Source organism: Heliangelus exortis, chromosome 17 (genome assembly GCF_036169615.1).
Source record: "Heliangelus exortis chromosome 17, bHelExo1.hap1, whole genome shotgun sequence".
In the NCBI taxonomy this organism is placed as follows: Eukaryota; Metazoa; Chordata; class Aves; order Apodiformes; family Trochilidae; genus Heliangelus; species Heliangelus exortis.
Window position 1 is genome coordinate 11,538,848 of NC_092438.1, and position 26,095 is coordinate 11,564,942.

The window sequence follows — 26,095 nt, forward strand, 5'->3', positions numbered from 1 at the left end:
CCGCCCTCGGGCGGCGGGAAGCGGCCCCGCCACCGCCACCTCCCGCGGGGCCTCCGCGTCTCCAACGGCAACCCCGCAACACGGCCGTGCCTCCGCGCCGAGCGGGGCCGAGAGCTGGGCTGCACCCGGGACCCGCCGGCACCCGGGTCGGGTGAGTGCCGGGAGGTGCCTTGGCCCCATGTATGGGGCTCGGGGGATCCCAATCACCGGTGCCGAAGCAACCCGGGATTCGAGGAGTGCCCAGGATGGGAAGGGAGGGAGGAGGGAGCCCTTCCACCCGTCAGCTGGGTCTGTGAGGATGGAACAACGCCTGGTGGGAGCAGCTGAGGGGCCTGTCCCCCGTGAGGTGAGGAGGGGCACAGGACAGTGCGGGGCGCGGGGGTTGCGGGCCGTGTCCCCGTGAGGTGGCGGGGCGGGCAGGGGCTGCTCACACCCGCTGGTGAACGGGAGGGCCGGGGACGCTCTGAGGCGGTGGAATATTGCAAAGCGAAAAGCAGAATTTTATGATTGTTTATCTGGTTTTATAGCCTAAACCCGAGGGGCGGCTCACCTCCAGTTCCCCATCCCCGCAGACCACAGCCCGGTGGTCTCCAGCCGCCTGTCCCCTTGCTCCTGTCCCCTTGTTCCCGCCCCGGTTCACCCGCACTCGCGGAGTTCTCAGTTTTGCTTTGGTTAATTTTTTTTGGCGAGCTGAGCTATGTAGTAGCTGCCCACCAGCTGTGCAGACATATAATTAACTGCAAAGAATGCCTTAACAAATTACTCTTGCAGAATAGTTCCTAAATGTGTTTTCTTTAGATAGTTAATTGTAGTTTTCTCTTTGCAGCTGTTTTTTAATTTGCTGTTGTCCCACATGCAATGTAATTATATCATTTAATGGCAACACCTTTTTTAACAGTGTGTATGCCTGGGGATTTAAGCTTTTTTTACTTTAATACTTTTTTTCTTTTTTTTTTTTTTAAATCAAGGCTAAGTCTATTGATGTAATGGATACACAAATCAGGAAAATGGCTCAGTTGTTGGACAATGATCAGTTTTTGGAAAAAGTTGGGTAAGGGTACTGTTAACAAAAAACCTTTAGGTCTTCTTAAGTAGATACAGCAATGCTGCTAACTTGTGTAACCTATGTACACTGTCCCTTCATTGATTTATCATCTATCACATCAAATCAAATGTGTAAACAAGTGTCAAAATATAAAACATTTCTTACAGGAAAAGTTTGTAGAGACTTTTACAATGATACAGGGATATTATGGGTAATTAAGTCATCCCATAAAATTCATTGTTTTGTAGGGTGACCACAAACTCCAGTCTACAGGTTGATCATCCACCAAGTCAAGATTTTACTGTGTCTCATCTAGGACCAGACAATGGATTGCTGGTAACACACATAAACAAGACCCAAGATCTGTTGGTAGGCAGTTTCCTGCTAAATGGAGCAAGCAGGAAAGTAACACATACCCACTATAAATACAGTGGGGAATAGATTATTGATACATTTCCTTGCATATATTTGCATATAAATACTGAAATTTTACAGATGTAATTAGTAAAGTCATAAAACTACAAAAGTTTCTCTGCAGTGATGAATCATGCGAACAAATTGGGCAAAACAAAGGTAAATCAACTGTTGATACTGCATTTTTCTTCAGAAAAGAATATATAGCCCTTCATACTCTGAGACGAGTTTTAGAGATGCTTAATTTTTCGTCCTCTCTGCTAAATCACTGGGGTATTTCTTTCTTTTCTTTTACTAAACTCTCCTATTTTTTGTCTTCATTCCTGTCCCCTCCAAAGTAAGCTCTCCTTCCTATTACTTTAGCTCACAATCTGAGGGTATTGCAAAACCTTATTTTACTTTTCATCCCATTTCCTAAAATTATGCTGTTCTTGGATATACACTGCCTACCAGCTGCCAGCCACCCTTAGGTTTTTGTCACATTTGAACAGCACATTTATTTTTACATACTGCATTTAATTTTTTCATACTTGATCTATAGAGAGCACAAATGAAGAAAATAGAGTCTGAAAAGGTGGAAAGCACAGAAGAATGGCTAAGAAACTACAGTTTAGAATCCTTTCAATTAACATTAGAGCATCTGATAAATGAAGGCAATATTATTTTGTAAGTACAGCACTACCCTTTCTTTAATCAGTCCTAATTTGTGTGCATCTCTGATGCTAATTATGCATAGTGTTCCAGGGATTCAAGAAATGGTGTTGAAGAGATAGAGTTTACAGAAGAGACTGTTACCAATTTTGAGTCCAGACTTTCTGAGTAAGTATCGGTCTTGTTTGTGATTTTGATGCCTAACAGCCAAATGGCTGAATGATACATTGATACAAAATGCAAGAAAGTGCCTTAGCTAAAGGTTGTGCTATGTCTTTTGTCAGAGTGATTGAACTTTATCAGCAGCGAATTCAGTGGCTGTTGCAGGACAGCAGAAAGGTAACTTTAACTTTGCAATATATTTTTAGACTGGAACTGTATATGGCATTAAAGAATAAATTAACTTGTGAATAGTAGTGAAATGTGGCTTCCAAATATGTATTTTCATTATTTACTGTGATTTGCACGTCATGTGCAGTGATACTTAACTTGACAATGGGTTGTTTTTCTTGATCTTTCACTGGTACATGTTTTTCTGCTTTCTAGATTTAGTATTCTTCTTTCTCCTAGCAGTCTCAGTCATAATGACTTTTCAGCACGATTTAAACAGCAGCAGACAATGCTGAGCTTAACTTCTGACTGGAGTGGAGCTGTCTTATAGTCCCTTGTGCCCTCTCTTGCACAGCTGGTTAATCACTCACTGTGCCTGGCAGTGCTAATGCTTGGGAATAGGAAAGGGACAAAACTCCCTCTCAAATACAGCAGAGAGAGAAGCAGCATTCCCAAATTGAGCTTCCACAGAGTTGCTTGATTTAACCTGAAGGAGATGCTGTAGACAAAGGTTTTTTTTTTTATTCTCTCTAATAATGAATAGGTTGTCTTGGGAAGGAGGGAGTATGACTCACTGCTAAGGAGAAACTGGGAGCCAGTAGCCCCTCTTCTTCCCACCCCCTTGGCTTTGTCCCTTTGTCATGAAGTGAAAATATGTGATTTTGAAACTGTGGTGTACAGATTATAGAGTAACACTTTTAAACTTTAGATACACTTAGTGTTTACAATGACTTTTCTAAGGTGTTTGGCATTATAAAAGGAACCAAAGTTGGACTTGTGGTTGATGTGTCTCATATTAGTTATGGACCTAGACTACTGGATTTTCAGAAGGACCTTTTGGTAAGTAATAATAAAGCAGGCTCTGACAATTATAACAAACTGCTCAAGATTTTGTGTAACTACAAGTGAGGAATTAAGTAGGAAAAAAAAATCTGCTTGAATTCATAACATACAGTACAAGTTTTCTGTTACAGAAATGTGTGTTTTAAATGTCTTGTAAAGTATAATCTTTTTTTAATGTCTAGATCCAAACAAACTGCACTATTAATAATAATACTTTCCTTATTAATTTTTGGAAGGTTCTCAATTCTTGTATCAGTCATCTCTATGGAATAAACTTGCCTAGAAGAAACAGCTTGTAAAGCTACAACCAAGTTATACATAGAGCCATTTATAGTAAACATAGTTTCCTTTATGTTTTGTCACAATAAGGCTCACTTCATAATTTTGTCAAAACCTTGATGAGTTAATCACTTCTGAAGTCCCAAAAGAAACTTGTCCTTTACTGTGCTCTTTATTTTTAGAAAACTTTTGTACTAAGGAAGATATAATTTAGCTGACTTATTATCTAACTTTGAAACTTCATGCTATTTCATTTCCTGCATTCAGGAATTATATAAATTTGTATTATCTACATTTTTCAGTTGTGGGTTTTTTTAAAAACTCCTTTGAGAGAACTTGATTTTCACATAGTCTGGTTTGCTTAGCCTGAGCTATTATTTAGCCCTACCCATGAATATGCATAAAATGTTTTTTACTAATTCCTTGCTGGGTGAATATGCCCATTCTATATCAGTATGTGCTCATCTACTGATGAGAAAACCTGATAAAAGTACAAATAGTGCTTGCCTCCTGCCCTTTAACCAATTGCCTGGTTTTCCATAGGCTTGCAGGTTTCTTCTTTGTACTCTTTAAGAAATATTTGAATCTGTGTAACTTTTTCTTGGAAGCTTTTCTCTGTGGTAGCTAAAAATACTGCTGCCAGCTACATTTAGGAAATTGCTGATTTTATTATTTTACATAATAACTCTTCTAGAAGCAGCATGGATCGTAATACATGAATATTTTTTATTTATTAGTGCTTAATAGATGAACAGCTGTGTTATAAGAAGCAATTGTACTGCCTCTCATTCAGTACAGGAATTTTACCTCTGTGGGAAAGTCCAAAAACCATCGATGTTCACAGGTATGTAAGTTAATTTCTTTGAAAAATAAGTGTTTCAAAGGTCTCTACTTAATTAGAGCAATCTCATATAGATAATGGTGTTTTTCATCTTGTGCCTGCAGTAGTTTGTAAGAAAGTAAAAAAGTAATGAATTTTAAGTGCAGTCAATGATTTCAAGCTGGTGGCTCGTGCATAAAATATCTTAGCAGTTTCTGTGGTTTGTAGTAATCTGCATGTTCTATCTTATTTAACATCTGTAATTAAAGTGCACATATTTCTCTTTTCCCCCTGTAGGCTACATGAAGCAAGACAGTGGGTACAACAGCTGGAGCCTGGTCAAGGCTGCAATTTGCTGAAAGCCTTAAAACATGTCCTTGCAATAAAAGAACTGAATTCCCTGGTGCTTACTGTAGGAAGCTGGTAAATCTGTTATCTGTCCTAACAGATATGTTACATCAATAAAAATCTGTCAGCACCATTAAGGATGTCACTGAAAAGTCCAAAACTTTGAGAATATTGGACGAAGTAGATTTTGCTGTAAAATAGGATGAAGCATTCAAATATGGCCTTCTATCTGTGATCTGGGTGCTGACGGAAAACTTAAAATGTCTGATTAAATAAATGAAGCCAGGCTGAGATTAGAAAAATTCTGGTCTTAAATTTTGCTGTTCTGCTGTTCTAATTTGAAAATTTGTAGCACTGGAGTCAGGATTGCAAGGAAAAGTTATCTAAATTACAGGATTACTTGCCTATGATTTGTTGTTTCTTTTTCACTTAGTTTTTTTCCCTGTATTTTTCAGCGTGGCCTGTTTTGCAATGACTGCCATTGCTTTTGTTTTTGTTTTTCTCCTATATTTATTTATTTATTTATATCAGCCCTGATCAGTCTTTGGAAATACTGTCTGACTATGCTCAGCAGTGTATGCTGGGGAGGAAGCTGCAGACTCACACTGTTACATATGATAGCAGCAATCCTGCTGCTCTTGTAAGTAGTTGTATTAATACTTCCTTAAGTGTCCTCTCGTTTGTTTCCTGGTCAGCTGCAGGGTCTTCTCTCATAAACTTGTGGGGAAGTTAACCTGCTCATTAAAGGGTTCTTGATCTGGGGTCCTATTTTCTTTGGAGCAGATTTGTACACATGAAAAGATTTGTTTGGAACATTAATCTTGGTTCATACCAAAGGCAGTAGCAAGAGATGGTGACAGGCTTGGCAGGCAGCTGGAGAGTAGTAACTCTTTCCAGATAATCATCCTGTGTGTTTAGAAGGCTGTGGGGCTAAGAGCTCTTTTGCAGGTGAAGGCAGAGGAACAGGGGCCTTGAGGCAGGCAATAGTGCAGTAAGGACCAGTGGGTAGGGAGAATACTCATAGGAAAAAGAGAGGAACTTGGGGTCAAGATCATACAAGTGTGGCAGTCTCTCAGATGGGAAGATTTTTGTATTGAACAACACCAGTGCAAGACCTGGCAGCCCTGCTCTGACTGCAGTGCTGATCATAAGCAAAGGTTTGGATGTTTGCAGTAACTGCCTGAAGAAAGAAGAGGACAGAATAAGTGGTTACTTTGGATTAGCTTCTGCATATAAAATTGGGTTTAGGTGTTGATTGCTTGTTTAAGCTTATCCCTAAGTGACTTAAGTGGCAGGTAGGACATGTTTGAAATCCTGGTTTGAAGGGAAGATTACTTGCACTAAGGGTATTGCAGTCTTGGGGAAAGGATTAGAGTTGTAGATGCTAGGACAGAAGGCAATGGGAGAGCTGAAAAAATCACAAAAGTATTTAAGAGGATATAATTGTATCACGGGAGGGATAACCTAATATTTATATTTATAGACTTAAGTGATAAGCCTTTCATCTGACTTGCACAGGCCTGCCTTCAAAGGATGAGAATGTAACTGGCATGTTAACACAAGGTGAATTAACTTGACTGTTATTGCCTGTTTTGTGTATTTCTTTACTGAGTTAGTTTTTCAGCCATACTGAAATAAGACTGAAGAAAACAGTAGAGGCATAATTACTTTGACATTCTCACTACAGGAATCTCAAAGATTCTTTCTCTAGCTGTAATTGAGAACTGAATGCCAACAACCCATATGATCAAAAGACACTACCAAATCAAAGTAACTATTTTTCTTCCTATTTCTATATCTAGGCAGTTCTAAAGAACCTTGCAGGTGCTCTAGGAGGCCGTTATCATTGCTACTCTTCAAAGGGAGAGGTGTGTGACAGCTTTTTCTGTCTTTGTTGTGATTCTTCACTTTTAGAAGGTAAACTAATTATCACCCAAGATGTTTATAACAAGATCTGGTGCTGACAGTCCCTGTTACAGAAGTGCTCAGGGTGTTGTCAGTGAACCTGTAGTTAATTCTTTCTGTAACTGAAAATGCTTTCCTAAAAGCACAATCAATTTTGCAGATTATTTCACTGATTTAAAGCAAATGAAGGAGACAAAAGCAATGGCTTATTGTAGACTGAGTCAAAATGATTAAAGATGGTTTATAAATTGTGAATAATGTATATGCAGTTCATTAGATACACTTAAACTTAGTTCTGCTTTGTGAGACAGTCTTGTGTAGGTGTTTGCACATCAAAATAAGAAAACTGTATTAACTTTTTATTTGAATAGCAGTAAACTTATTTTTCCCCACTTGTTTTTATATGCACAGAACTTTGATAGCAGTGATGTTCATCTGCTACTTCAGGAATGCCAGAAGGCTAAGGACCTACTCAAGAGTATCAAGCAGACTTTTCAAAAAAGAACTGGTGGCTCATTTATTAGTAGAATAGCAGATGTATGTATTTTTTTTTTTTTTAATCAGATGTACTTTGAAGTATCAACAGTATAAGTTTTTAGTGTATACCATATGAAAAAAAAATGTATATGATTAATCTAGTGTTTTGATAAGTGAACTTTGAATATTATATATATACATTGTAGGAGCAAATTAAGGTCAAAACCAGTAACAAAGATTCATATCCTACTTAATTTTCTTGGAGAAATGATCAGCTGTTTTCCTGCCAGTATGTAAAACAATCATGGTTTAATTTCACTGTGGGTTTTTGCATTTTGTGGCAAATACAGTAATATTAATGGAACATTTTCCCCCAAGCCCCATTTTTAGGAGGACCAATAATAGCTATTTCCTAAGTATTTTGCTTGTTGAAATCTCATCACTTTGAACATAAGTAAAACTAATATTGCATGCTGGATATTTTGGATTGAGGATAAAAAAATATTCTAAAACTTGAAAGAGTTTTTCTTAAAATCTTTTCTAGGTTTTCACTGAAATTGCAGATACAGCACCTTCCAGCTTCTTACCAAAGCCTCCAAAGCACAAAGGACCATTAGTTATACAAACATGTGTCCTGCCCAAAACCTCAAAAGACTGGTTAAAGACAAATGGATTGAAAGGTAGCACAGAAAAAAACCTTAACAGGTATATAACATGAATTAAAGAGCTTGTGTTTTATTAAATTTCTTTGTTCCTTCCTTACAGCTAAAAAGTTAAACCTTTATCAAGTTTTGGCTCCCAATGCTTTCTCTCCTGTGGAAGCATTTGTACCCATTCTTAAAAAAACAGTATCATCAACTCTACATGAGGTAAGTGCTGGGGACTCCTTCTGTTGCTTGCGTTTGGCTGGGTTTTTTTCTCCTTTTTGTTGCTACATTTTTCTGCTTTAAATCAGTATTTTACAAGCTAGTGAAATTCTGCTGTCTTTAACTGGAATTAGAGGTGTAGATTCAAATCAGATATTTAGACCATTCTCAAGAATCATTCAGGGAGGAATTCCATGTTAGTGCAGCTTATATTGGCTTCTGTACCCACGTAACTGTATAATTTATCCTCCTAGAAAGCAATGATGCAGTTTGAATGGTATGATGGAACTGTGAAAAATATTCATGTGGACCTGCCAGTATTATACAACTATCAGGTGAGTTGTCTGTAGTGATGTGGCCTTGTCAGAGCTAGATTGCCATCTGATTATTCTGCATTAGTTATCCTGCTACATTAGTACTGCAGAAATCTGCACATGTAAGTCTGCAGTGATCAGTTCAGAGGTAGAACCCAGATTCCTATGGTAGTGAGGAAGGAGGCTTAAGTAAGAGAGTCCATCAGTGCTGCTCATCAACACAGCAGTGAGTATTTTGCCATCTCTGTGTATTTACAGTACTTTACACATGTACCTATGAATCTTTCAGCCTGGCCATTGAAAGGATACAACACAACAGCACTCTTGGTTGCTTTACCAGAATTGTCTTATTTAATCTTTAACCATTTAAAAAAAAAAAAAAAAAAAGTTTTGTATTTTGTTTTCTCTCTTCAAAAGTCATGCAAGTTTTATGAAGAATATCTTATGGACTGGCTAGACTAAGAAAGACTCAAGGCAAAACAGGAGCATTCTAGGAAGTAGTGTAGAAGCAAGGCTGGATGATTGTTGTGTGACCTGGAAGATGATGTGTGGTATGCAGGTATCTGGAAAGGTACATAATACAGCAGCAAACCAGAGCCTCTTAGCAGCTTAGTCCCTCTGATGTGTAGGAAAGAGTGTCAAGGCACAGGATTATTTTGAGATAAGGATTTGATCTTAAATTATCAAGTAATCCAGAAAACTGTTTGAATAAGGGGTTAAAAAATACACGGTAATACGAGTTTCTTTGGTAGATGAGCTTCTCTCAACTCCATGAATGGATGGAGATGGGAAGAATGGTGAATTAATGGGAATTATGAAAAAACCCACAGTGTTCCAAATCAGTGATGCTGTTTTCTGCATGTGGGGAAGGTGGCAGAAGAATGGGAAAGTCTGTGTTATGAAGAAAGCCAAAGAAACAAAATGAGGGTGCCTTGACCATGATCTTGCTTTAGCCTGTATCCTCTGTTTGGATAATTTGTACATGGATGGAAGTTTCTTTCTCCTGTGTAGTTCAGGGTAGATCCTACATCATCCAGCACCCTCTCTTCTTCTTTTTGAAATCCTGCTATAATGCCTTAGGTTTATATTATAATTTATATATTATTTACATATAAATTCTATATTTTTATTTATTAAGTTTCTATTAATATATAGTTTATATTATGAATGCAGCATCATATCTATAAGGACAAATAATTTTGATGTGCTTTCAGCATAACCAACCTCTTTCAAAAGTCAGAAAGCAAAAATTATTTTTGCTTAATTTATACAAGGTTATTATACTTCGAAGAGGAAAGTTTACACCTTTAGACCCTCTGTTGCTTTTTCATTGTATATTTTTATCATAGACTGTATTCTTTTATCTTTACCAGAATAAATGCTGCTGTCAAAGTGAATAAAAATAATTTTTTTTCATCACTATGCTGTCTTTACTTATATAGTAAACATTTGGCAATTGAAGACTTAATTTTTTGTATTTTTAACTTAAATTTTCTATTTAATCCGTAGAAACTCCTTGATAAAATGATAAGAATCTATGAGAAACGAATTGACTGGCTATCTGTTGCTAGCAGAAGAATATGGGGAAGTGTTTGTGAAAGGAGGTATTGTACTTTGATAGCTCATTTTTAGAATTGGTGGTGGTTCTGGTTTGCCAGCCTTTGTTCTTCATGTAACTCAGCACCAAGGAATACACAGAATTTTTCATTACTACTATTTTTTTAAACTCTCACCTTATATCTTGCAGATGTTTTAAAAAATATAGATTCACTGTTTATATATTTTGATACATAGCTAGGATATACATTCCCTGGCAAGTTAGAGTAAGGTGGGGGTAAGAACATGTAATGAAGTATGTTGATTGATTGGTTTTTTAATTAATAACATTTCTTACATAGGGTGGTTATACTTGTTGATGTATCAGTTTCAAACTCAATGTACATCATCCATATCCAGCATTCTTTGCGACTTTTACTGGAGGAGCAAATGTCAAATAAGGATTTCTTCAACATTATAGCGTAAGCAACTATTTAAGAATCTTATAAAACAAGTGTAACACATTGCAGTATTGCCCTGCAGCAGCTGGGCAGATTTCAGGTAAAAACAAAAGATAGAAGCCCATGGGGTTCCACCCCTGATGGGAAAACAGAGTCCTTACCTCACAAGAGATGTAGAAGCAGCATCTGAGGGTTGGGAGTTTGTTCTGTCACAGTCCTTCCACTGAGCTTCCAGCTGCTCACTTAGGATTCTGTTCAGGAAAGAAGAATGTAGTGTGGCCCATGACCTTAAAACCTGGCAACTCCTGAGTGATGGATGAATGTGAATAATTAAATTTTTTTAAAATAAAAAATTAGTCAATTTTACGTGTGTAATACCCCCATTGAAATCTGTCTTTTTGATTGTTCTGAAACATAATCTGAAAAGTTATTGCTTTTATCTTTCCACAAAAGATTTGGGAGTGACATCGTGCCTTGGCAGCTGGAAATGGTTTCTTCCCAACCAGAAAACTTACAAAATGCTTGGAGGTAGGATCAAATAGCTTCCCTATGCTATGAGTTAAGTAATCATGAGTACCATAAAACAGAGAAACAGATTTAAATAGTATTGTGAACACTATAGGAAATTGATTTATTTATCATATTACAAAAGTAAGTTGCCAGGAACTGTTTTACACTGATTGTTGATAATGCTTTGTTGTGAAAACAGCTTTATAGAGTTTGTTTTAGTGATGTTGTATTTCATATGTATACAAAACATAAACAGATACAGAAGTGTCTCTTTAAGAGACATGGGTTACATGCAGAATTGAGAACTGCTTCAAATTCAGTTGGGATGTGAAAGCTGAACTGCTTTTCCACTCACATAGTGGAAACAAATGCCAGGTCTCTATTAGTAGAGTCACACCCTCAGCTGTTTTATTCTACTTCTGTCATTTAGTTTTTTACCTGTAAGTTCTACTATATTACAATTTTTCCACATAAACTTAAAGAATATTTTCATCTATATGCTCTACCTCTTACCTTGAAAGCTCATTCATCATGGTGGCAGTACAGAAATTAGAGCAACTAATTTGGGTTATTACATCATCTGGTTTTACACTCTGTCATTTTTAAAAATTTTGAACTTCAATGTGGTGCTTTTTAATATTCTGAGTTCTCTTCATTGCTTTAGGCAGAAACAAAAATTATGTTGCTTTAATCTTTTTGAACTGTAAACATTTATCTTTTTTTAGGTGGGTGTTGAGCTTGCAGTGCAAAGGGAGCAGAAATCTCATGAGTGCACTCAGGAGAGCTGTGGAAATAGACTTTAAATACAAAGATAGACACAAATCACAAGGACTTTACCTGCTGACTACTGGAATACCTGACCAGGAAACAGTTAAGTATCATCACTGGATTTGCAACTCTTCTGTAAGTCCCTGTCAGAATTTATCTCAACTTTATTATTCTGTCTATTTTTTATCCTTTTGGCTAGTCATCATAGCTTGTTGTCAGAGTACTTCTCCTTTACCTATCCAAGCAATTATAAATAATGTGTGAGTCAGAAAATTCAAGAGGTGTCTTTAGGATTCCTTTCCCACTCCAACTCTGGCCATCATTTCACTGCAAATTTCTGAGTCTGATCAAACCAACTCTTTTTCCTATGATATAATTTCCTTAGAACTCATGTGAAAAAAACTGCAAATAATTTTACAGTGGAACTCTATAGTACAGATGTAGAGAAGGAAATCCAGTGCTTGGGTACATGATGGTCGTGCACGTGCACTGGGGCTGTTAAGGCACATGCACAGCCTGGAGTTTCTGAACAAATGGTAATCCAACTGGAGTAACCATGCATGTAGGATGTCTCTTGCTTTTTGTTACCCAACTTCTGAAAGTTCTGGGCATCCATAAAAAAACTTTAAAATCCCATGTGAATAACAAGAAAATGAAGGATGTGTACAAAGAGCTAAATCAACAGTTCCAACCCTACGTTTTCATCACACAGCTACCTTGAAGTCCATGGTCTCTGTCTTTGATACCCACAGGTACCCCATCTCACTTCTTGGTTGCAGTGATGCTGTTGCCACTGTCTGTAGTAATGGTGACAGCTTTTGTGTGTGTGCATGAATTGAGGCATTCAGCTACTCAGGTTATGTTTCTGTTCTGAATTGCTCAGGTTGGGAGTATTTGTATATCAGTTCAGGAACCAGTGGTGTAGTTGGAAACTTGTCTGGGGTAGAGGGTCACTACTGATTTTTCTTTTTTTCTTTGTCTTACAGCACACAATTAGTGCTTATGTGGCTGAGGTTTGCAGAGGTTTTGATTTGCATCTTCATATCTGTTTGTTCACTGCAATGCAAGTCATTGACTCCAGTGGGATTATCCCAGCCCGCTATGCTAGCCCAATTGAAACTGCCACTGCTTATAAAGAAATAGTACAGGCAGCCAGTGGGAGATTTCATTGGTTTGGAGAAGAAGGTATGTGAAAAGGAAAGTCATTACATGCATGTTTTTCATTCATGAAATAATATTTATTAATGCTCATTTCCTCCTAGATTAAATAATTTACTTTATTTAGGATGTAGCGTTTTTTAGGTAACAATATACAAGCACTGAGATATAAGTAGAGGTCCTACTTTGATTGAAGCTTTCAGTTGTATTGCAGAATATTATAATGCAGCCTTAATGCAGGAATTTGATTTTCTTTTTTCCTATTTGAATTCACTGTTTTCTGCTAGAAATTGTAAAGGTGCACACTTAAAAACCTCTCACTGACAATCATATCTTTGATTATCAGGTATTTTTGAAAGTGATGATATTGCTATCATTGTGTCTGAAATGGAAAAAGCAAACAACTACTCCCAAAAGGTGGGAATTACATGTGTCTTTTAATGTTATGCTTTTCTTCAGAAAAAGATTAAAAAGTTTTAATTTGTCTGGCAATGCAGAAGATTGGACAAAATGAATGTCTGCAGACATACTCTGTTTGAGAAACTTGCTGTTAATTTCAGCAAGTGCAACTACCTACAAGAGACTTAGCAAAAAGCAAGTACAAGACAGAAAAATCACCCTTATCCTGGCCCAAACCAGGACAAAGTCCTTGTAAGATGGGCAGGAATGCTCTGGAATGTGAGAATAATTACTATAGAGTAAATATGGACTAGAAAGGAGTTGTACAATAGCACTGCAGTGATTGGTATTGGAGTGGCCATGATTCCCTGTCAAATACAAAGAGTTTACAGCTGAAGTGATTCTTCTTATTATTGCCAATCCTATAATGAATTCTTCTGAAGTAGAATTAATAGTTCATTATAATTTTATATATATTTTTAAAGTTATGTATTACATAAAAATATGTAATATTATATTCCTATAAGTCACAGTAAAGGGAGTGGTTGTCATCAGCACAATACCTTTGTTCAACCCTAAAACAATTGTTTTCTGAAGTGTACTAAGGGTGCAGAACTAGACCACATCTCTCCATGTTACATGCATGTGACTTTTTCAAGTGATATCTAACAAACTGACTGAGGCAGCATAGCCTGCCTGGCAGTTTGGTTGCTGCTTACACAAGTGTGATTAGAAATGGATATGCACTGAGATATGTGTGCAGGGGTCTGAGCACCTTGTTGCATGCAAGTCTGAGTCACAAAAGTATTTTTAAAAAGAAGAGTTGGTGGATATTCAATAGGAGTTTAGAATATTTTGTTAGCACTTAATGGTTGCATGTACTTGGTTCAGATCTTCTAATTTGTTTTGGTCTTGGTATGCCAACAGTTGCCTTTTCTTTCAGAATGTTTGCTTAGAGTAAGGGGGATTTCCCTCCTTGAGCAAGCACAGCACAAAAGGGCTTCTGGTTAGTTAGAGGTGTTAAGCATAACCAATTTAATAAATTTTGTATTGACTTTATTTATTATTGAGGTAATAAATACAGAATCTTTGCTTAAAATGGCATTTACTGAAATTGCATGTATATGAATTACTGGATGATGTGAACTGTGTTTCAGTGTGCATTCCTGGTGGAATCCTTGAAGCAACGCTCAGTCCATCAATCTGTTAATCCATTTGTACCAGAAGGAGACTCAAATGTGCTTACAAAGAAAGAGAAAAGAAGGCCACAGAAGTTGCCATCTCCTAAACCCACAGCTCTGAGTCTGGCTAGAAAGGTTTGAAATGGTCCCGTTTTAAGATGCTGTGTGTTTTAATGACTTCCCAATCATCTGATGCTGGTCTTTTTAAGAGAAGTACTCAGGCTGAAAATTTGAGGGAATTAAAACAGCATTATGATTGTACTCTAAATTTATATTTTCATTTTTATTCAAAATGCTACGTACACAAAAAGTAGATCTTACTAACTCCTGCTAAGTATTAATTATAATGGCACCACACTGTAGTTTCTGAAATTGTCTAAATAATCCCTGACCTAGAAAATGTAGTGCTTAATGTAAGCAAAGGCCAGGCAGAAATGTGCTTTATCGAGTTACATGTTTTACAAGACCTTCTAGCAAGTACTGAATTTATTTACAGATGAGAGAGCTGCAGCTGAGTAGCATGTCTTTAGCCACACAGAGAGCCACCGTAAAACAAGAAATAGGATTAAGGATTTTTTTCCTGCCCCCTCTGCTTATTTCTATGGAGTTAAACTACAAAGTCCTTTGAGATTTTGATAATGTTTTCCCTGTTAATTTTGACTGTGCATGCATCTGCTTTGAGTGGGTGTGCAAATTTCCACTATACATAAATGGCCAGTGCCAGTGCTTACCACTTGGGTATAGATTAATAGATCCAGAACTTTCTATGGCAGAAAACATACTTAATGATTGACCTGCAATTGTTTGGTCTCATCTTTGAAAAGGGAATGGCACTTTTAAGTGTAGGTGTGTTTATGTCACAAAGGCCTCTGCAGGCAAGCTCAGACAGGTCCTCCATGCTATTTTATCACAACCAGTATATTCTCAACACCTCTTCACAAATGCAGGAAAAAAAGTAATAACTCAGATATGTGACTAAATAGCACATCTTTACAGGGATTAAATTTTTATAGAGATATTAAACTCATACAGGGATGAATTTAAGAAAACTCATATAGGTTTGTCTGTAGACATTTGGTGTTATTTATAGTAGAGCTGTATGTTAGTTGTTAATTAAAGGCTCTGTGTCACAACAAAATTCTGATCCTACATTAGGGTTAAACAAATGTTCATATTGTTTAGCAGACTGCTCAGTCTTAACTAGAGGGTTGAGCCACTACTCAAAGAGAAATTGCTGTTGTCAGAATTATTGCAATATTCAGTAAAGCTCTGAGGAAAATACTATATTCTTTAAAACAGTCTCCTTACCATACTATGCTGCTCTTGCAAGTGGCAAAAATTGTCCAAACTCATCCAGAGTTTTATGGCAGCAGATAAAATCAGCAAGATAATTAAACAGAGCAATTAGAGTTAACAACCTAGCAATAGATCTCAAATTAACGAGTCATCATTGCAATCTGCTGACTTGTCAGAAGAGCAGGAATTAGGAATGAAGGGTAGCCCCAGTTTTGGATAATGCAGTTATGATCCAACTGAAACAGTATTTTTTTTTGTTTTGTTTTGTTTTTTGTGCCTATAGCATATTAAAGACAACCAGAGTGCAGAGAGCAATGCTTCCATAGGGGTACTGGCGTGGCGTCCTACTAGTGCCAAAGCAGAAATTCCACCAGGTCTGTATGGATTAACTTTTTTTTGTCTTCAGTTTATTTGAGGTTTTGCTTAAAAGGCAGTGTTAAGTTACAGCTTTAATTAAAATTTTTAGAAACACTTGCAATTCTAATCTTTAATCAGAGTGATGGGAAATATTATGGTTGTTTTGAAAGTGCTTTGGTATGAGTCTTAGCTACAGTGTATCTCAGCTGTTTTCCAGGTTGTGAGAGGAAGGAACACTGCACAGTTGTGTAACTATTTCCATGTGCTTGAATACCTGTCCTGTATCAAGAAATGTCAAACATGTGGGGTGTGAAGTAGAGCCCTGCTTTGTCCTGTGCCTGCAGCCATAATTAGAACCTCACTTCTCTTCATTTTCAGTTAATACTTTTTTTTTTCCAAAGGCTTAACAATTCAGAGATTTATTATGAGTTCAATATATATCTCAATATATGAGCTCAATGTATTTCTGCTCATCCTGTTAGATCCTGTTGTAATTAATGTGCTGTCCCACTTGATTCATTTATGATCCTGTAAAGAAGGAAAATTACAACACAACTGTCAGGTTATCTGCAGTGCTGACACTTGCAGCTCCTCCTGGTGAATGAAACAGCTCTTAAATTTTAATTCCAGTAACTATGGGTTCTTTAAAGTCCAATGCCTTTCTCCTTCATTTTTATAGTTTTCCTGTGGGTTTTTTGCATCTTTCCCATTGTCTGCAAAATTTTAATTTTGTTTTTTACATTAAATCTGAGTCAGAGTTATGAAATTGGAATGATGATATGTAGCAGTGTTAACAAATCCAGATTCATATTTGCATATGAGGTGCTTTGTACAATGCTAATTGGATTTTCCATGAATATAGTATGTTTATTCCAAGCCCCTAATCTTTTAAATTATGCACTGCAACATTATTCCTGATGGTGGGTTTTTTTCTGTTACTATGAAGGTAACATTAGTAGTTCTGCAATTAATTTTTTTCTTAACCAGTATCTAAGAAAATTAAGTCAACATATTTTTTCTCTATTTTGTTCGTAGCACAAGCAATAAAAGAATTGCATCAGACTGAGAATAAAAGAAAACATAAAACAAGGAAACAGCCAGAGTTTTCTGTGTCAGTATTTTATACTGATAAAGGAAGAAATGTGGGTATGTGTTACCAGGGTACTATGGGTGAAGCTTCCTTATTATCAGTGTTTTTATTATAAAACTGTTAGAATGTTAAGTCACCTATAAGCAGTGTACTTTAAATAGTGAGTGAAAGTGAGTTTCACTTATCAAACAGTAGTGATGTTTGTTTGGTTTGGTGTCTGGTTTTTTGGGTTTGGGTTTTTTTCCAAGGGGTGTTGGCTCTTCCTGTTCTGTCTTTTTTGGTTTTTAGTTTGCCAATCCTTTGAGATCATTTGGTTAAAGATGGTCTTAGGAAAAATGCTGTCATCATGGATTAGATGATTACAGACATTTGGCTTGGAATTTTTTGAAGGTGACAATTTTTGAAAACAAGTGATTTTTAAGTACTTTGATGCATAAACACTGTAGATTTTCTCCAAATGTGGAATTGTGTGTGAAACACTAGTTTGTGTATTTGGGGATTTTTTGTCTGTTTGTTTATTTGTTGTGGGTTTTTTTAAATCAACAGTCATATATGATTCAAAGGGGCTATGATTTAAACCTAGGGCTCTCAATATTACTTTTTTTATTTTCATAACTAGGTACAGTGTACCAAAAGTATGCAAAGATAATGGCCATAAGAAAGTCTGTTCCCTCTGTTACATTGCCAAAAAAAGAGGAAATCTGCTCAAGCAAAGAGGTATTTTGTTTTTAAATTATCCATATGAATTCATATGAACATTTTAATTGTACATTCTGTACAATGTATTATTACTTAAACTGTTCTAATATTTACTAACAACCAACTTTTCCATTTGTTTGTCAAGTGGCTGACCAAGTACAGTATTAGAAAGCTTAAACTGGAACTGCCCAGACTGATGTTTGGTCCAGGCTGTACTCACCAAAAGAAAATGGTGGAGTCTCTACACAAGAAAGTATCAGCAAAATACTGCACAATCTTCCCTAGTGTAGAGATCAATGTAAGATTTTGCAGATGTCATATACATATATGTATTTAAGACAGTGCATGTTGATCAATGTTTGTGGCTTGCTAGTGAGATGTTCCCTCCACTCTTCCTTTTTCTTCTTTCTCAATCACCCTCCTATTAGAAAGCTAGAGAAGGTCTTTTATTCACCAGAAAAAAAATATTTACTATGTTTGAAGTGCATACTGCATGGGTTCTTTAGAATATATGGCATCTCCTCTGCTTATACAGTGAAAAATAATTTTAAAATTTTAAGTAGAGCCTTTAAAAATCATGTGAGTCATAACTGGGAAAAAGTTGGAGCCTGATGGTTTCAGTTTGTGTAATGACTGGAGAGGAGTATACAAATTTAAGTCCAGGGTATTACTGCTCATATCTATGAAATTGTCAGCAATAAATGCAACAGATGCATCTGTCTAGTCAAATTTTGTAATTCTGTTGCCCAGCACAACTGGCTGAGATAAGAATCAGGCTTTCCTAATTCGGGTAAACCAGTTAATTAGTAACAAAAGGGTCACAGAAATTTTCTTACAGTGTTTCACAGAGGTATAGACAAAACACATTATCTTCCCAATTTCTAATTCAGACATTGCATATATAGCAGCTGAACTCAAATCTTCTGAAGTAAGGTGCTCTTGTACATACAATTTTTCCAGGGGATTGTAAAGCATCTGCAGTTTCAACCCAAAGAACTGGAAATGTACACTGAACAACTGGAGAAAGTGCTGCAACGCTATGTAGAAAGAATACAGTGGCTTCTCTCAGGTATTGTTGTACATCTGTTTTTCTACAGAGCACAATTTATAGATGGTATCTTCTTGTCTATTACTTCTAATAGAATAAATCTGGACCTCAAATATGACTAAAGGTCATCTGGTTTGCATTTCATGAAATTTTAAAACATTTTTATGGATACAAGAATACAAAAGAATTCAGCATCTGTATAGCTAAACTTCTAACTTGCTGTGTTGTGTTATGAATACAAGGTTCCTGGTGTCAGAAGGACATCAGTGTTTCTATCAACAGAGTATAAACAAAATATTCAAGCTTTTCTGTTTCTTTTTCTAAGTAGGTGCTCTATTTTAGAAGTTCAGTATCACTACTGGTGAAAAGTATTTTGATTCCTCTGTTAGTCATAAAAATCTGTGTTGGAAAACAGTTTAATTTTTTTCTGAACTGTAAAGAAGGAGCCTACCAATTTTTTCATGCCAGTTGCTGCAGTTGGCTTGTAATTAATGCTTGATTGTGCTAGATTTGAAATGGCTGAAGACGTAGTTGCCACACAGATTAGAATTTATTATGTAGACATGTGCCCAGAATAACCCCTAAAGACTGAAGATTTTACAGTACACTCAATAAAATATGTTCAATAAAATAACCCTCTGTAATGGCACTTAATTAGTTTTAATTTTCTGGTCCAGGAAGCCGAAGGTTGTTTGGTACCATTTTAGAAGCAAACATCTGTGTTTTGATTGATACATCTGGTTCCATGGACCCATATTTGCCACAAGTCACAAGAGAACTTGCTTCCCTTATCTGGGAGCAGCTGAGAAAAAATGAAGTCAGGTATGATGAACTACTGATACAGACTGAAATCTGCACTACTTACCATAACAATACTTGATAATTACCAATAATACAATACCAAAGCACAAGTAGGTATTGTATGTTAGGGCATAATATGTATAAGACATGATCTGCTTTTGCTGTTCTTTTAACCAGGTTTAAATTTTGAGCTCTTTTAAGATTTGTGTTTCATTTGCCATAGGCCAATGCTGTTTATGCTTTTGGGATCAGCATTCCCATACATCTTCTGTCCATGCAGAGATATGCTTGGACTCTTCCCAAGCTCAAGACCTTTATCCAATACTAGGCTCTTGGGTTTATTTGGGTTTTGTTGTTGGGCTTTGTTTTTTTTTCCCTACTGGGTTTGGTTTTGTGTTTGGGTTTTTTGTTTTTTTTTAAAATTCATTTCAAAGCTGGCTTATCTGAAGTGACTGATAGTATTGGTTGGGTTAAGTCCATCTTTCTCTTCAGGTTTAACCTGCTGAGATTTGCAGAAAATGCAGAGAGTTGGAAGCAGTGTCTCGTAGAGGCAACAGATGAAACCTGTCATGATGCTGTGCAGTGGGTATCTAAATTCCATGCTCATGGTAATACATGCATCCTTACAGCTTTACAGGTTAGTACATTGTGTACCACATTTTTGAGAAGACAGCATGTATTTATAATGAGTAAAGTTCAGTAGGACTGCAAGGCTCGGCTGTATTACAAAAAAATGTCCACTGGGTCACTTACATAACAAGCTTTCATAAAATAAACAAGTTTTTGAAAAATAAAATGAGGACCTAGCAGGCCTCATTTTTAGACATTAAGCATCTTTACCTCCCACAAACTGTCATGTAAAAATCCTGTGTCAGCAGTTCTCCAGAACTATTTAATTAGCTTATTTCAGTGAGTCAGTGTTGGGTGATGTCCTGTTTATGAACATATTGTGAAGGTAGATAGTGTGTATTACACTACAAATTATCTACTTGTTTATTTTGCAAATTTATATCCTAGATCTCTTTCATATTTAGTAAAAAGGAAAAGACAATACTAAGTTGATTAATGATGTGGTAAGTATAAAACTATCTTAAATCATTGGAAAATGTTTTCATTTCTAAGTATTACTTTTTATATAGATGTACTAGTATTTTTAAATTTATTTTCTACTTTTCAGAAGGCTCTCAGTTTCCAAGATACAGAGGCTCTGTATATACTGACTGATGGAAAACCAGACACCAGTTACAACCTGATTTTGAAAGAAACTGAAAGATTGAGGAAGAAACAAGATATTAAAATCCACACCATTTCCTTTAGCTGTACAGACAGGTACATGATACTTTGCAGGAAAAGAAATTTTTGACCCTCTCATAGGACAAACTGACAAGCAAAGTAGTTTCTGTTAGGTCCTGGGTTGCATCCTGCTGAACTGTGAAATGGATGTTGCCACAGCAGTGGAGTACAGCTATAAAAAGATATTAAAAACCAAAAGAAAGAAAAGGTTCAGGGATGTGTACATGCATCAGGAAATAGGGTCATAAGAAAGGCAAAAGATTTTGAAGCAGGATTGAGGGTGGATGAAGACCTTAAGGAAACCCAAGAGATGATTGTCATGAGAAAACAGAGCTCGCATGATGGTTGGACCATTCTGTAGAGTTTCAGGGTGTTTCCAGAGCTCTGGCTGTTTCAGGAGTGATCTGTGGGCATCTGTGCCAGTGTACACTGGAGAATATTGTGGCAGTACAAACACACTGGTACCTGATAATGTGTTGAGAGCATAAGTAACATAGTAATGAGATTCTCAATTAGTCTCCTCCTAAAGGACTGCAGTTTGCACACAACAGAGTTGCTCTAAGAGCCAAACCAACACCTGGCAGAAAAAAATAAATGGGGGGTTTGCTGCAAAACACTGTTACTGCTCTGAATTAAATTGTCCAGATCCTGTACTGGTGTGATAGCTGATAGACCTTAAAGCTAAATCCCTCAAAAGATGACAGTTACTTTGGATGTAATTTTTCAAGCCGTTAAGAGGAGAAGTAGTGGATTTCTTGATACAGAAAAAGCAAACTTAATTTAAGAAAAGGCTTTTAATATGAACATTTTGAGTTAATGTATTTGATTAGCTTAATTAATTGATTAGCTTGATTAATTTAATTAGCTGGTCAGTAGCCAGTATCTGTTAACAATGTTGTTAATACAGTACAGAGATGTCACTTTGACCAACAAGTTACTCTGAAACAAAATCTTCTGCTTGCTTTTAAAGAAATCTCCTAGTTAGTTGTGGAAATAATAGTATCCAATTCTAGAATGGAATCAGTCCTTGCAGCTTGCTCAAAAATAATGTAATTATGACTAGTTTTGACCTTGCAATGCCAGTGCTTTGGAGATGGGACTCTAAAATCATTTATAAGTGGCAGTAAAAGTGTGTGACTTGCAATATGTCAGTAAGAATAGAGTAAAAACTGTACCAGATACCCCAGTGGTTCTCATTGAACAATGACCAGTAACAGAGGCTTAGGTAACAGAATAAAACATGCATGCAGGGCATGCACAAAAGGTTTTTTCTCTTTATGGAGTCTCTCAGCTTTTGGTTTAGACAATTAGAAATTATACAGAAGTTTATAATCATGTTCTCCAAACTATTTGGTTTTTTGTAAGATTTTTTGAGGAATTTTTTAAAATTCTTTTTCTATTGCTGTAAGTTTCAGAGAAATAATTTTGATAAGTAACTTCCAACCTTCTTGTTAACAGAGGAGCTAATGAATTTCTGAAGAAGCTTGCTTCCCAAACAGGAGGGCGCTACCATTGCAGTTTTGGAGATGTGGATGGACAATTAGCAGCACACAGAATGTTGACAGAGGAGCTTGATGATGAAGATGTATGTTAAATGGATTGGTTTTGCTGGGTTTGTTGCTGGTTTGTTTGTCTCATTTCAAGTTAGTACATCATCAGTAGTCATAGTGTATTTAAAAAAATGAGAAAAATGAATACAAGACACACAAGATACTTCACATGGAAACCAAAAGGAGAAACCATAATATCTGGCTTTTCTCTGCTAGAAACTTGGTCATGTGCCCAAACCCATGAAAGTACACAATGCAATGTAGTATTTGAGAGAGAAGCAAGAAAAAATCTTGTATCTGGACTCTGTCTTTCAAGCTGTCTTTAGCTTTTACTGTTCCTTCTTTTCCTTACCATCTTTTATTTCATTTATGTAATTGCAAAATCCTTACACAGTGTTCAGCATGTTAATGCTCCAGCAGGAGACCTTAGGGATTGGCATCATAGAAAAATGGGTTTGTGAACAGAACCATATCCAGTCCACAGTGGTTCTGCTCTCACCTTCCAAGACCAAGACCATCTGCAAGTAGACAGGAGTAGCGAGACTTAGAGCTCAGCCTGAGTTCCTTAAGTTGGTAGAAAAGGAAAATAATAACTGCAAGTTAAAGTAGATTTTCTCATTCTGTTTTCAGGATCCAGTTTTCCCTTACTTTGAAGGAGATGATTTAAAGAAACTTGCTGAAGAAGTTGCTAAAGCTCGAAGTTTCTTAAAGCAGGCAAAATCTTTGAGGCAAGTATGAAGAATCTTTCAATAATTGGTTTTTATCTCATGAAAGGAGGACAAGAATATCTGACTTCCAGTATCTACTGTTTAAAAAAAGAATTGCTGTTTCTTTCCTTATACTGTCAATTTTTGTAGTTTTATGAGGCTTCACTTTATGGGAAATGGCATGCAAGCAAGCTGTCTGCTTCAGAGGGGTTTAGTTTTAAGGTCATACAAAATTAGCTACCACCACAGTAATGGATCTAAGCAGCTTCTAACAATGTGTTCAAGTCCAGGGCTGCTGTTTTCTCTCAGCTGTTAACCCTCCATTTCTCATGTTGAAGAGAAATTACATTAGGTTGTTCCTCTCCTTGATGAGTTCTGTCATCTGCCAAATCAATGTATTTACCTTGGTGTATATTGCTACAGAAGAACACTGACTCTACTTAATGGGATGCAGTGTTCTTTTTAGTACCTCTTCCTTTAGTATGACATCTTAAGTAGAAATTTATATTATTTTTATTTTCCAAAATCTATGTGTGCTCCTTGTATCCTACCTCATTCTGACTTCTCTAACTGTATTGTCATCCATTCTCTGCTAGAATTTGTGTTTTCTGCATGGAATAATATGAGATCTTCTTTTCTCAAGTTACCATCAGTCCTGCCTTTTCTTGTGCCTCTAAAAACCTTTACATTTCTACTAGACATTTTCTGAGAAGATTCCCTAAGCCTTCCTCTTCACTCTTCTTACACTGAAGGATCTGACAAAATGATTCTCTCAAAAGACCCCATCTCTTAATCTTTTTCTGCTTTACTAAATAATTGGACTCTTAATCTTTCTCCTTTCCTTGTTCAGTCTTGGGCCCACCAGAATTTGTCCTGTCTTTCCCTCTTTTCTTCTTCAGGGTAATTTCAACTTCTCTCTTCACAGAATAAGAATGTTCTGACAGCACTCTTGAGATTTGTTTCCCTTTCTTTTCCTCATCTTCTCTTCTTCATCCTCCTTCAACATGAGGGGTTTTTTTCCCCATTTCAGCTCACAGTCTTCTGATGTCTATCAGTACAGAGTGATACAGGTAGAGGTATCCCAGTGAACCCAGAGTTAGCTTTGATACCTGCCTGGCACTGGGATGAAGTTAAATTGTGTGTGTGTGTGTAAAAGTATATATGTGTATGTTTCTTCATTGTTATGGTTCTGTATGGTTTGGCTCCAGAACCAGAAAGTATCCTTTCAATACTGATTGCAGGCAGAAGTACTTGCAAAGAGCTTTAGAATGCATTATACCTCCTTTTCTGTCACACAAGGACATGGCTAACCAAATATATGGAGCTACTATGTCTGTGTGAAAAGCTGCTGTAGTTCTTTGGTTTTCTTTCAAACAGGTTATTACTAGAAAAGTGGAATATGAACCAAAAGGACAATTCTGGCTTTAAAAAAAGTGCTCAGGTAAGTAGTAATCACAAATACATAGTTTGTATACATGTGTTTCAGTAGCAGGAAAGTTGTTACAGGCATGTAGAGGCTGAGGCTTGTGTTCCACAACCATCTCTGCCTTTCAGCCTTCCAAGATAAATTGTATTGCTTGTAAAGTGTGTAGGAAGACATTCCTGTTAATGTAATTCAGAAAGTACATAGCATTTTAGTGCTATTAAACATGTAAGTAATGAAAACTGAAAGTTAAGCAGGTTAATTTATATTGGTTTTCCATTACCATTTTGTCAAGAGTGATGGCAAGTCTGTGCAGTTAATGCATTTGGAATTGTATTTTAAAAAATGCTTATGTGCTTGACCTCCAGGATTAAATTGTGTATGAAGAAAAGATGCTGAAGAGGTCTGGAGTGGTACCACTAGCCTGCTTTTTCTCAGTGTGTTCTTAAAACTTCCAGCTTCATGCAAAAAAGAGGGAAGAGGTATTCTTTGTTGACTCCTAATTTCTGAAAAGAGAAGTTACATATAATGAGTGCTGCTGACTCATTCGACTTGCAGACTTTGCAGGACTCAAAGTAAATCAAGCCCTGAACTCTCCAAAGTTTAAACATAAGTAGAGGATATTTTTTAATAATACTGATAAGGATTTTTAAAGTGTAATGTATTTCTAATATAATAGTTCTACAAGGTCGCAACTTTTATTTCTTCTCTATTCTACTGCATCATATTATTAACTAGTTACAATCAGTGAGTGGTATGTCCAAAATGGGTTTTTTTGGCAGTTGTTTGCTGGTGCTCATTATCCTTAACAGATGGGACAGATGGCTGTGATACTAGAAAGAGAATTCTTTGTGCCAGTTTTACATAGGAAGTCCAAGAAGTAACCTTAGTGCAAAACAAAGCATGGATTGAATGTTTTTGCCAAAGAAGTATGCTACTAAATATTTCAACTGTTTATGTCGGCAGTAGAGAAAGATTTGGAGCTGGTGATTCAGAAATCATCAGACATGCAGAGGAGTAATGTCTTGTAGCTGTTACAGTCTGGTTATGTTTGTATAACCAGACACTGCCAGTCCTCTAAGCAATTCTGTTGAGTTCTTGTACATCTGGCATTTGATTATATGAAAAATAAATACTGTTATCTTTCCCAAATTCAAATCCCATTATGTCTTTTTTTGAAACAAAAATTCTAAGCATAATAAAGTATGATGTTTAAGAGAAGCGTTCCATTTTTCTCCTCTTTTCCATTAACACTGCAAGGCTTTCTGATTGAAATGTTTCTTAATATTTTCTCTCATTTTTCATTTAAAATGTGAATACCTTCCCAGTGTCATTCATCATGTCCAGTGAGGTAGTGGACTCTCCATCCCTGGAGATATTTAAAAAGAGACTGGATGTGGCACTCAGTGCCATGGGCTGGTAACTGCAGCAGTGGGTCAAGGGTTGGACTTGATGATCTCTGAGGTCCCTTCCAACCCAGCCAATTCTATGATTCTATGATCTCTCTCAGTTCTCTTGTTATTTTA

The 26,095-nt window shown here is 36.6% G+C and overlaps 1 protein-coding gene across 3 annotated transcripts; it reads left to right on the plus strand.

The window, feature by feature from the left end:
• The first annotated feature begins 47 nt into the window (after window positions 1-47).
• Window positions 48-25,721, plus strand: VWA3A (von Willebrand factor A domain containing 3A). 3 transcript variants are annotated; one of them, XM_071760737.1, is made up of 35 exons: window positions 48-346; window positions 969-1,051; window positions 1,294-1,381; window positions 2,001-2,125; window positions 2,204-2,278; window positions 2,395-2,449; window positions 3,182-3,280; window positions 4,300-4,406; window positions 4,680-4,805; window positions 5,262-5,370; window positions 6,533-6,598; window positions 7,047-7,172; window positions 7,657-7,792; window positions 7,878-7,981; window positions 8,233-8,313; window positions 8,750-8,851; window positions 9,802-9,896; window positions 10,191-10,310; window positions 10,743-10,817; window positions 11,525-11,669; window positions 12,554-12,752; window positions 13,072-13,142; window positions 14,282-14,440; window positions 15,885-15,975; window positions 16,994-17,104; window positions 17,668-17,765; window positions 17,893-18,045; window positions 18,708-18,816; window positions 19,473-19,617; window positions 20,089-20,233; window positions 20,774-20,925; window positions 22,348-22,474; window positions 23,070-23,167; window positions 24,524-24,587; window positions 24,938-25,721. In XM_071760737.1, the coding sequence occupies exons 1-35, from the start codon at window positions 179-181 to the stop codon at window positions 24,941-24,943; spliced, it is 3,813 nt and encodes a 1,270-aa protein (XP_071616838.1). In that variant the 5' UTR covers window positions 48-178; the 3' UTR covers window positions 24,944-25,721. The 3 variants fall into 3 exon arrangements, with proteins under 3 accessions (XP_071616838.1, XP_071616839.1, XP_071616840.1); XM_071760738.1 differs by lacking the exons at window positions 24,524-24,587; window positions 24,938-25,721 and having other exon boundaries at window positions 22,348-22,501; window positions 23,070-23,154; XM_071760739.1 differs by lacking the exons at window positions 969-1,051; window positions 8,750-8,851 and having other exon boundaries at window positions 57-346.
• Window positions 25,722-26,095: the final 374 nt, after the last annotated feature.